Source organism: Calonectris borealis, chromosome 3, assembly GCF_964195595.1.
Source record: "Calonectris borealis chromosome 3, bCalBor7.hap1.2, whole genome shotgun sequence".
NCBI classification, from domain to species: Eukaryota; Metazoa; Chordata; class Aves; order Procellariiformes; family Procellariidae; genus Calonectris; species Calonectris borealis.
In genome coordinates this window covers 98207034-98219728 of record NC_134314.1, presented here as the reverse complement: position 1 = coordinate 98219728, position 12695 = coordinate 98207034, and the positions used below count along the sequence as shown (strand labels likewise).

General features: G+C 41.4%; 1 protein-coding gene across 2 annotated transcripts in view; it reads left to right on the top strand.

The window, feature by feature from the left end:
- The window catches only part of EPAS1 (endothelial PAS domain protein 1), an 80704-nt gene that overhangs the window by 42841 nt on the left and 25168 nt on the right, over positions 1-12695 (top strand). For both annotated transcript variants that reach the window (XM_075146870.1, XM_075146869.1), the window contains exons 2-3: positions 606-796; positions 11716-11867. In XM_075146870.1, coding sequence (XP_075002971.1) covers positions 606-796; positions 11716-11867 — 343 coding nt within the window. The remainder of the gene's footprint in view (positions 1-605; positions 797-11715; positions 11868-12695) is intronic.

Here is a 12695-nt window from a genome sequence, read left to right as displayed (position 1 = left end):
AACAGTATTTTCTTTCCCATTTTGTATCCTTCACGGTCAAGCAAAGGTGGTTTTCCAGAGCAGTGTTGGGTTAAGAGCTGAGACAGTATATACAAACAGTTTGTTCCCCTGTTAATACTTTATGGTTTTTAATGTGGGGAACAGCCATTGCGAGTCATTATATCTACGACACAGCCACATGCACTGTAATTGTTCCAGCTTTAAAATGGATTGTTGCCTCATCCCAGAGTATTTTTCAAGTAAATTAATTTAGATTGAACAAACAAAATTTTTATTTTTAGCATTTCCTGAGTCCCAGGAATAACAGTGAGCTATTTCATTTTGAATCTCTCACCTAAGGCAGATCTTGATCCTGTTACACTCAATGGGGATTCAGGGGGTCCAAAGGCTGACTTCTGCAGAATCAGAGCCCTTTCTAGTTGTGGCACCCCTCTCCTAATTCCCGTTTTAAAAGGAGCAAATAGATATTAATGGCTGGTCAATTGATTTAAACCAGTTGACAGAATGGATTCAATGCTGAGAAGATTTGCTCTTGTAAATGCCTCTCTCAAGTCGTGAATTGCATTTCAAGAAATGCTTTTTCCTTTCTCTCCTTTACCTACCAGGAGCAGTTCAGAACGGAGGAAGGAGAAATCAAGAGATGCAGCAAGATGCAGGAGAAGCAAAGAAACCGAAGTTTTCTATGAACTGGCACATGAGCTGCCCCTGCCCCACAACATCAGTTCCCACCTGGACAAGGCATCCATAATGCGCCTGGCAATCAGTTTCCTACGCACTCACAAGCTTCTGTCTTCAGGTAAGATCTGGCTAAAAGAAGTTGTCAGTGCTAGTTGATGGCAGCAGTAAGTGTGCATGTTCTTCCCTGAGTACTGGGTCCTAAAGTGAGAACAGTTCACAACTGCTTGTGTTGTGAGAATACAACTAGATTTAAAGATAGATTGGTGGGGTTTTTTCATGAGAATTACGTATATTTTAATTAGATAGAAAAATCTGAGTGATATTAGTCGCATAAGGTCTTCATTACCAAAATAACAACGGGTGCAGTTTTACCTCTCTAGAAAAACAAATTTCAGAAAACTCTTGAATGTGGTTTATTAAGCTCAGTTACAAGATTTTAAACTTCTAAGAATTTAATCAGAATTTAAACATACATCTTAAGCTTCCATGCTGAAACAAGGAAATTTTGATTTGGCATGGCAAGCATGTTTGTGCCAGTGCATTCAAAAGGCAGCTGGGAACTTCTGAAGGTCCAATACTTCATTTGAAAGGACTAATTGTGCTATACACCAGCAGGGAGTAGTAGGTAGATGGTTTATGACAAGGTAGACTAAGATAGCTAAAGCAAACAGCTTTTAAATACTCGACATGAATGGATTCTATGTAATCAGAATCTTGCTCATGTTGGACTAGTAGGAAATGTGAACCAGCATCATTTTCATAGACTGTGAAAACTGATAAAATTAACAGTGTTCTTATTTTGCACCTATATTTGAATAATCACTTTGATGGAAATCTGTGGTTTGAGTAGCCAGTGAGATCAATGAAAACAACTGATGTTTCTGAGGGAACTTTCACACGGTGACCTATAAGTGTCCAGAATACGTTAACAAAACAATGCCTGCATTGTTTGTGAAAGGTAAACCCATAATTTAATCTTTTCCTTCATTAATGGCAAAACTCCCAATAAGGTCACGATTGCACTTCCTCTCTTCAGAAAAGTTGAGTCATACCATAACAATTACTTTAATAAATGTTATTAGGAAGCATTTCATTTTGTCAAAGAGCATGCTGTTGGTTTGTTGTTGGGTAGTGTGAAAAATATGACAAATTCAATTCTGCTTCTGTGTGCTTTGTAATTTTTGTAGCTTTTTTGGGTTCTGCTAAGACTGTTGTATAAAATTTGGGTATTTTCATCTTAGCTTATAGAATGTGGTTTTAACGTTTACTTCTGTGAAAAGAAAACTTTATTTGCTGAACAGTGTTTGCAAATCACCTCTGATTTCGCCATGTAATTAATACTTGAAGAAGTTGCATAAATAGGTAAACGTTCTTAAACATGCCATACACCAAGCCAATTTGTTAGTAACCTTCTCATAAAAACACAGCTTCAGCTTTTCAAATGTTTATATGGCATGAACTAGAGACTGGCACAACATAGGAAAAGCAAACTTCTGAAGGGCTGTAACAGATAATATAAATAATGCATGTGTCTGTGAAACTTGACATGAAATAGTTTGATGCTGTCATCATCCAAAAAATACTTTTGCTTACCTGGAAACTGCAAAGTTTAAAATGAAATTTTCAAATACGTATACGTTTCTCAGTGAGGAAAAAAACTACAGATAAAACATTTATTTAGTGCTTGTAGTGTTGAGGCTTAGGCTCATATAATTTGATAGTGATGACAACTCGATATATGTATATAATATTCATACATACGCATACATATATGATTTTTCTGTGACAGTGTTTGAAAAACAATGTGATTCATCTAGCTGATTTACATTTTCTTGAAGTACCACCAGGACCCAGCAGTTAGAAAGGAATCTGGAAATGAAACATTACAGTAGTGACAGGCTGCGATTTAATATTTCAGGCTTTCTCTATGTTAGTTATTGCTTAGCCTTAAGTCTGATGCACTTCCCCAGCCTAAATATTGACTTGGAGTAAGTCCTCTCATTAAAATTTGCGGTGTTAGTCAAATGCAGATTTGTCCATCGCTGCATCTTTAGACACTGGAGATGTAGATAAGGGTTTTAAAATCTTTAGTGCTTCTATTCTTAGGAATTGAACTTAAGGTACTTTAAAGAGACTGATTTTCTGGAAGAGCTGGGTATTATTTTCTGACAATGGGAATACATTGAAGTGAAAGAACTCAAGCCAGAAAACCACTGTTTGCTTGTAAAGGCCTCATCTGCTACTTATATTCTTCTGAGTATAGCTAACATTTAAATTAGCCAAGCTAAACAAGAAGGCTGAAAATTTAAGCCCTGAATATTTGAAAGATAAAATTTATCAGCATTGGAATAAAGTGGCATCAGAGAGAGAACTTTCATTATCGTTATCAGAATAATGACTTCGGAGTATTATTTCTTCCTCATGCAATTGCCTGACAGTTTACACTTGCTGAGACTCCTGAGATTCACAGGCGTAGAGTACTGCTCTGGCCAAAGTAAATCTAGGTCTGGTTGAGAACTGTTTCTTGCTCTCAGGAGATAAGGCTGTAAAATTTTGAATATAAGCATCTCTGGCAGGTGAGCTTTGTTGAAAAAATACTGCCTTTCAGGACTGATTAACACCATTGCCGTACAATAGCTGCTTAATACGGCTAATATTTGATGGGTGCTGTTTTTCTGATCTGTTCCTGCAAAAGCAGAATTTAAGTCTTTGATGGTGGGCTTCTGAATAATGTCAGTCTTTATAAGGACACTGGCTTTCACTAGAAGGCCGTCCAATTTAACTCAAAGCGATAGGTTTTCGATACAGCTTTTGGCTCTCAGATGAAGTAGTTTGCCGCTCATTGCGTTTTGACGAGAATGTGGAGCAAATGGGCTTGTGTGATACCTGTCCAGGCTCCGTTCTTGCTTTTGCTCTAAACCCTTTCTGAGCCCCAAGCAAAGCTGCCCCCATTTCACAGGCATGTTTAGCAGACTGGAATTTGGCCGTTAATTCTGCGTTGCATTTGAGGAGCCTGATTCGACTGACGGGGGGCACGGGGGTTACTGTGTTGTCTCTGACAGGTGAACTGGGAAATGGGGAGGTAGAGAACTGCAGCGTGCATGAGAATCAAACGCCTGCCCCGGCCCGCAGACCACCCCTTTGCTTTATGTTGTCTTCATGGAAATAGTTTTGATTATTTGGGCTGGTCACTTAGTGTAAACTGGAGTTAAGTGGGAGTATTTGTTCTGTCATTAATTAGGACATTAAAATAACATTTACTGCATTTATATATGTATACAATGTCACTAAAATAAGCTTGCAGTGCAGCTTGAAAAATGCTTCAAAAGATAGTAAAGAAAAAAGTACTGCTTGATGAGCATTTTTGTTATTTATTATTTATTCTATCAAAAAATACTGGAACACCAGATTTTGTTTTATATTACTGTCTGTGGGCACAATTCTCAAGCGTGAACACATCTCTTCGTTTCCTGGCAGTTTTGCTGGGAATGGCGAGAGCAAGGGCCTTCCCAGGACTGCACCCTCGTCTTTCTGCAAGCTGATGCTCCAGATGGGATTTCAGAGATGGCTGTAGGCAACTTGCCAGCCTCAGTCCGCTGGCATTGAGTGTCTCGTGCCCCTTCGTATTATTCCCTGACTTGGAATAGGGCTTTTCACTTGTGTAACTCGGGCTGTTTTACTAGCTGTGTCTGCATAATGATTATTTATCTGTCGGGAAGCCAAGACGTAGGGAAATCTATGCCCACATTCTTCCAGCAGGTGAATGGCAGAGCCCATGAATCTGAGTCCTCATTGAGAGCTCTCCCGCTACGTGCTTCCGAAAATCCTGGCTTCTGGATTGCAGGGTGCACGTCTCCTGCAGGCGTTGCGGGGCCCGAGCTTGGCCCTTGTATCCTATCATAATAGGAAATAGCTGGTTGTATATCTCAGAGTTCAAAAGGGTAAAAAATACCAGGTTTTGCTTTATAAAAGTTGCTGCTTTACTTAGTAACACATTTCCCTTTGATTTTCACAGTAGGCAATTCTGTGTGGGAATGTTGGAGAGGAAGCCTTTAACATTTAGAAATGCAGGCTGTTCGTCTGACGGCCTGATTGAGATTAGTATCACAGGAAGCAAACTGAAACAATAGCTTTATAATACTGTTTCCATGTTGTGCACAGAACAGTACACGGTATAATTGGAATGCTAAGTAGAAATATCATTTAATTACGATCATCTTAAATATTTTTCAAGATGTCTCCTAATTCTGTTGGCACAATACATCTTTGCCATCATCACATTCAAATGTTTGGGATAAATTTAGAACCAATGTTTGTTCATTTCAAGTGAAGGTTTTGATCCCATAAAGTTGCAGCTGAAAATAGACTGTTTGATGCTTATCAGTAGTGGAACTTTTGGATTTGGGATCTTAAATCCTTTAGTATAGTCAGAAAAATCGATAGCAGTACTTGTCCTCTGTTATTCTCTAGTACAGCTAGTAAATTAGCCTAATGCTTTTTCGTGGGGTTAATAGATGGCAAAAGAGAAATAACTGTCTTTTGCTAAAGAATGGCTGTCTTGGTTAACAGCTAACATCGTGATAATTGCTAAGGCTGCCTCAGACAGTGTCTTTTTGTCTGAATATGAGGAAGAGAATCCACTTTAGCAAGCCTGTATGGGCAGTATTAGCATGTGATGCCAATAATTTTAAGTGTTTATTTGGACCATGCCAATGCTAAAGGCATTACAGGAACCAGAACTCTTTGGTACCAGTGAGTTTCTGTGTGTCAGGGCTGGAGACTTTTTAGTCAGGCTAATCAGGCAAACGCAATTTTATCAGCTTTCTTTAATCCCATCCCAACTGTGTGGTCACCCGGGTGTCTTTTCTGTGCAGAGATCCAGCAAAGGAAACTGGATGGGAGTTGCTCCCGAGCAGGCAGACAGCAGCAGAAATGGGGAGGGAACAGGGAAGCAGACGGGAAGTTGTTTGGGAGAAGGGAGGCCACGAGGAAGCCAGTGTGAAGTTGTTTCAAGGGAGGGAGACAACAGAGCCGGAAAGCCAGCAGGGAGCAGAAGGGAAAAAATAGCTTTTCTCTAGGCTTTTAAGGGAGAGGACAAACTGTGGGGAGAAGTGATGTGGGCATTGTTTTTGAATGTCTGGACAAGCTGCACCTAATCTCAGACCATTGTGGCATAAAACAGTGCTTTAAAAATAGCACATCAACTTGTTTGCTTTTATTAAATTGGAAAAATAGTTTTGTGCCAACCATGCTGCTAGGAGTGAGAGTGGAGCTGGGTGCTGAGTGGTTCAGCTTTTCTGGGAAGGTGCACCAGAAGGTTCCACGGGGCTCAGGAAGCCTGGTCTGATGGGTGCTGTGTCCCACCGTTGAACACCCATGGCTGCAGGACTCGAAGCAGCTTCCTGGGAGCAGCGTCTGAATGATTTGGCTAGATACAAACTCTGCAATCAAAACAACACTAACATAAGTGTTTTCTTTATCAAAGTTGCTTGTGCACTTGGAGATAAGAGACCTTCAGGAAGCTTCAAGTTTAAGAGTAGCTTTTTCTTGATGTATCTAAATTGAAAGCTTTTATTGAACACATTGAAAATATCCCCTTGAACAGGATGTACTGCCCTGTCAAGACAGAAAAAAAGAAAAAGGAGGGGGAAAAAAAAAAATCAGTCACTTTCCTTTGATGCAAAACAAGAAACCGGGAAGAGACAAGCCTGTCTCAAAGCTGCTCTCTCTGATGCAGGATGGAGCTACTGTTAGATCTTCCCTAACTTCTGCCTACAGGCCATCAGGCAGTTTTTACAACCCTCCTCAGGAGTGGCAGCTACAGCCTGGTGTCTATTATGCACAATATCCAAGCAACTTTCTGGTAATTGTAGGATCCAGGATTAGAAACAAAGCCATGAAAATTCTGTGGAGGTGACGATGTGACCTCCAGTAAAAACCTTTTTTATCACTCTCTACCTCTGAACTGACCAAAAAGGCCCCTTTGAGTCAGATCAAAGGTGTTGAGAGGAGTATAGGCTGTTTGCTAGGAGGTTGTTTATACCTGAGCGGTTATTTCTTGTAAGGAGAGCCTGATTTTTGAGCCTTCAGACTCATTCCAAGAGGTTGGACTGAAGGAAATGAGCAAGCATCTACGGAAAAAGTGTTCTTAAACTTGGGAACAGTGCACATCCTGACAGTGGGAATTAATCAAAGCTTGTTTACAAGAGCTATTTTTAGCATAAAAGGCTATCATAAACACTGCAATAAGCATTTGCCATTACAGTTCAAAGTTTCTTGTTGATGAATAAATTCTACTTTGGTGGTTAGAAAATTTTTCAAAATAGAGCTGATTAAAAAATATTTATCAAAATTTGATGAAGACTGAGAGATGGACTGAAAAATACGGTATCAAAATTTGATGCAGACTAAGAAATACTGCCTTGGGGCAATATGAACAGTGGATGACCCATCAAACTGGGACATGGGACACGGTTGCTCTGTTCCTGGTTCTGCTGTAGCTCTGATAGTCGCCCCAAGGAGGCCACTGTACTTTTCTGTGGCTCTCTGATGTGCTTCAAGATCTCTTGATCTCAGCTAGGCAGGGATTCTCCCTCCTTCGTAGGCTTCCCAGTGCTACATGAGCACAGTCTTGGCTGGGATCCATGAATGTAACTATAATATGAACAATAATATTACAGTACTTCATTCTGCTGAATCTGCTATTAATTTATAGTTAAACTGGCATATTTGCAGTCCTGCTATACTGTCATGGTGCCTGAATTGAGATACTCCCATTTAGGAGAGATGGAAAGATTTGCAGGAAAAAATAAGAAAAACATCCTTATTTCAAAATTTAGTTAGCAGCGATTTTGAAAAGCAATGCTGATGACAAAACCTCTACCTAAAAATCAGGATAAACTGAATCCATGGTTACCTTTCTTTAAGACCTGGAAAATTCTGGCAAGTCTACGCGGGGTGCTGCTACCTGGATAAAGTGACCTCAGACCTACTGGAAACCAAGTTCAGTCCCCACCTCCTCATGGTAACCTCCTCCTTTCATTTGGTCCCGGCTTTCTCAAATGTTTTCCATCTGAAGCTGAAATTTGTTGTGCTAAAGTTAAAGACAATAGGGATTTCTGGGAGCAGCTTGCAGTAGCAATGGCTTTATTTGTTTTTCTTCTGCAAAATAGATTCTTTCTAAAGCAAACCGGATTTTTGCTAGTGGCAATAACTGCGTTGCTTCTGATGTATCAATCTCCTAATGTGTGTATATCCTCTGTGTATTAGTAGCTAGTGATTTTCACAGGAGAAAGGGAACAAGCTATAAAGCTGTAACTGCAGCCATATGAGGGACTGGTATTTATTATTTATATTACTATAATTATACTAAGTTAACCTGATATGGGGCATACCAGGCCCACCACAGTGATGCCCAGCATATTTCTTTGCTGCGGTAGCTAATATGCTTCAGGGGTTTAGCCCAGATGACACCTTCTGGGACTGTGTGTTTGCAACCACCACAAAGAACCTGGACACACCAGAAGACGTGGGCGCTTTTGGTGTATCCCCCACTGCCTGGGCTTCCCTGGGCAGGCTGCCGGCGGATGCTCATGGGAGACAGTCAAGGAACAGGTGGGCAGCAGCAGCACAGTGGCCCCCGGAGGTACTTGTCACCTATCTTTACGTGCCTGATAGTGCCTACAGTTTTCTTGATACAGCTGCTCCAACTTTGGAAGGTGAGCATGCCCTATTAAGTACTGCAAGAAACCCGTATCTGCCAGCTCCCCTTGCCTGCTGCGGCCGGAGCTGCTAAGGGGGAAGGAGGGGATGCAGTGGGGTTTATAGAGTTACCAGGGGAGCTGGAGGGTGTCTGCAAAACACCTGGGTTGTGCTTTTGGGTTATGTGAGAAGGGATGCACAGCAGCACAAACCCTCTTCCTTCTCTCCTCCCAGTCCAAATCATCAGATGTCTCCAGCTGGACGAAGGTAATTTTAATGAAAAAACTCTGATCCCACAAAACCCTGTAACCGCATGCTTTAAAGCTGACTGTATCTTTAAGTGCTGTGCTCAGCGAGGACGTTAAGGGTTTGAACCTGCAGCCCTGATGTGAGTGATCCTATGTCCTCTGTGTGTGTTTGTATAAGTAATATAATTTATATACATGGAAAAGCAAACTTAATCATCTGATAATACAAGTAAAGTGTTTGTCTTTCACTGTTGGAGGCATTTAAGAATACAAATGCTTTGAATAGCCTTCCTGCCTTTGAATGGTCATGTTTTGTTAATGCAAACTTAATGAGCTGGGAAAAAAAAATGGAAAGGAGGGTCTCGGGTTAGAGCTGAAAAGTCATTTTTTTCTCTGAACCCACACTTGGCTGATTGTCTTGGGCTATAGCCATGATCCCTGCTGAATAAACCATTTGTTTGCTTCCGGAAAAGTAAAAAAAGACCCTTGACATTCTTTACACAGCAGAAACAAGCTTGGGAGCAGATGGTCACTTACCTTTTTTTTTTTTCCTTCCCTAAATGTCATTATGGTCAAAGTGCATACTATTCAAATATATTATTGTGTATTTTCTGTATTTTAAATGCTAGCCCTGATGTAATTTCCTGAAGTCAGTAGCTTTGTGCTGAGGAGGAACTGGCCCCTGCCTGTGTAGTTTGAATTGCAGTGCAGGCACATGAAATGATAAATCCCCAGCCTGTGCTGGCCATCCCCGGAGAGCGTCTGCTCTTCCCTGCTACCAAATGATCATGTTGAGAAGCAAAGGGTGATAAACTAAGTGCTTCCAATAGCTTTGGAGCTGAGACTGCTCATTCCTGTGTTTGCACGATGGGTAATGGGCTGCTGCCAGGGAGGGATGTTGAGGAGCGGGAGAAGGATGCGGAAGCAGCAGCCAGCATCATTTTTGTCACCACTCATTTGTTCCAAACAGTGGCTCAGTGGGCTCTGCATTGCAAATGCTCATCCCTCTGCATTTGCTCACTGACCGTCCTTAGGCATTAGCAGATGCAGTTGCAGCAGGTATATAGATCGGACTTGTCCTTTAATCATAACTCATTAATACTTCAAAGTTAAAATTGCATTAGTTTGGCTCAGCCTCTTCCCTATCCAAAAAAATCCCAAACCCAAACCACTTCTAATAATGTTTTACAAAGCAATACCCCATTCCTGCTTCTAGACTTCTTCCAAAATGAGTATTTCAAGAAGAAACATGAAGGGAAATGATGAATGTGCTGTTTCAGGGAGGAAAAGAACAAAAAATTGAAATACTTTGTCAAGTGCTAATAGACTGTGTACTAGAAAACAAAAACTGTATGCTGAAAGTGCAACATGAAACCAAGAGAGAAGAGCAACTTCTCCAAGAAACTCGTTTAAGAGTCTCACCGTTCTTGCAAATAAGGCTGATGCAATTACAGCTGGAGCCTCTGGCCAGCAAAATTGGTGGTGGGGCCCGGCCTGGAGCACTCTTGTGCCACCAGGGAGGGGCACAGAGCAGCTCCCTGCTGCTCCTCTCAGATCGTCCTTGCTGCCTCGGGCTATGGAGCGCCTTTGATCTAGATGGGACTTACCCATGGCCTTGTATCTTCAGCCGTGTATGGTTGGAGTTGGTTATTCTTTATTCTGAGACAATAAGGGGTTTTTTTGTTTGTTTGTTTGCTTTTTTCCTCTGAATTCAGAGTCTTACCACTACACATATTTGCAATGACTGATCACAAATGTGCAGGCTGACAAAACTATAAAGATAAGCTCACCACAGCAGAGGTGCGATAGGTACACAGACCAGATGCGATATCTGTAAATAGTTTTGTAAAAAAAACATCCCAGAAGTTTCATGTAAAACATGTCAAGAAATTAATGGGCCAGCTCCTACACAGAAATTTTTTTATCCTAGTCATCTACAAATCATCTCCTGCAGGCTTCTTATTCATGGAGCTGAAACATGCTTAAAACTGTAGAAGGGAAGGCAAGAGTGCTGAGTGGACGCTTGGGTGACTGGCATTAGGAGGAGCAGTGTCTCCCTCTCCCTCCCTCGCCGCCTCCAGCTTTGCCTACTTACTGCCTCCATCGCAGGAGATGAGCAACGTGGAGCACACACAACGAAGGCATTGCAGTGCCATCAGTTGTCTCTACAGCACAGCCAAAAAGCAACAGGAAAACGAGTAATCAAAAAAAATGCTTTCATAAATGTTCTAGCATGGCCTTAGGTTTCAGCACAACAGTGGCACACTGGGTTCATGAATCCGCATAGGCAAACATAAGGGATGTAAATGGGCTCTGAGGCTCTCCTCCTTGCAGGACAGGAGGAGCATAGGTGGGTGATGAAGCTTGTCAGAGTTTGGTGGAATGGCACGTAGGGAGTTTTGACATCTGCAGATGAAAAAGCAGGTATTGGGTATTGGTGGGATGGATCTGTGTTTTTCCCAGGAATACTGAGGTTTTATGGGTTGAAAGAGAGATTCTCCTGAAAGGCCTTCAAGGAAGTGTTACTTCTACTTTTTCTACTAACAGTAGTGTTAATTAAAGGTAGCGCCATACCAAGTGGAGAGGTCTAGTTAGGCACACTTCATAGGAAGAGTATTTGAACTTCTTAGAAAACTTGACCTGATGGAAATGTCTTCTTAGACGTTTGTTAGGAATGCACAAATTTACTTACCTTCTGTAAGATTTGCCCTATACTTTGTGCCTGTTAGGAGATATAAAGGTTGCATGTGGCCAAAAGAATGTGCACAAAGAAGATGTGCTTCAGTGTCTGGGTATATAGGTGTTCTGTACTGAAAACACATCTTTCAGAAACACACTCAAGGTGAATAGAGGGTCTGTTGCATTTGCCAAAAAGTTGAGAAAAATATCTTTCTAGTGATAAGGACATCCCTTTCATAGACTGTGCAGACAGCTTTCTTCTCAAGGAAGGCCCCACCGGAAGGGGTTTGTGGAAAGGAAATTCTAACAGCAGAAAAATATTTTGTTGCCTTGTAGCTGGATGTGCTTGCATTGAAAAGGCTGGCTAGGGTGCTGAAGACTTTAGATGCTTTTTTCCTTTTTTTCTCAGTATGTGCTGACAACGAGAATGAACTAGAGGCAGACCAGCAGATGGACAACTTGTACCTGAAAGCTTTGGAGGGATTTATTGCCGTGGTGACACAGGATGGAGACATGATCTTTTTGTCAGAGAATGTCAACAAATACATGGGTCTTACCCAGGTAACTTGTTCCCTAACACTTTCCTGTCTTTGTAATACAATTCCTAGAAACGAGTCCTATGCCTAAATGCAGAAAAACAGCTGCGTGTCACTGCAAAAAAGACTGGAAATAAAATTTCTTATTTCTTAGGCAAGTACCCTGAACACCAGACAACAGTGTGGTGTTTTTTTCCTTCTCCCTATCAAAGTTGTAGTGGTTTTGGTGACTGCAAACTTGCCTTCCTAGATATTACCATGGAGAGGAAAATGGGCATTAATTCAGCTTGTGTCTTAGACTATGGGACAGAGAGGAGAGAGCTGCTCTTTTGGGTCCCTCCTTTTCTGCTTTGTTGGTTGGGGCATTTTCTCCTTCTGTATTGAAAATAACTGCTGGTGCTGACTGTAACTGCAAAGATAGGGAATTGTTTTGGGAGAAAATGACAAGTTGTACATGGGATAAACAAAGGAAAGGTCACAGGATTTGTGTCTGGGAGCATTGCTGGATCTCAGCGAACAGAACAGATGGGTTAGGGACACTAGAAAAATGGGTGCAGCTTTTGTGGTGGGAAGGCTGTTCTCCTGATTCTCAGTCTGCGTCCTCTCACATCTGGACTGCTATGTTGTTAAAGACAGCCAAAATCTTCAGAGGATTGTGGTTGGATATATGTGCTCTTTAGTGCGCCCTCATGAGTCACCAATTTGATGTGGTTGTGGAGTCAAGGTAAACAGGTTAAATACAGGACACAGCACAAATTATTGATAAAGGAGACTGAGTTAAACCTACTCTGACCCACTGCACACCACTGATTAGACCACGGTCAAATTTGGCATCTTTGATTCCTCTTAATTC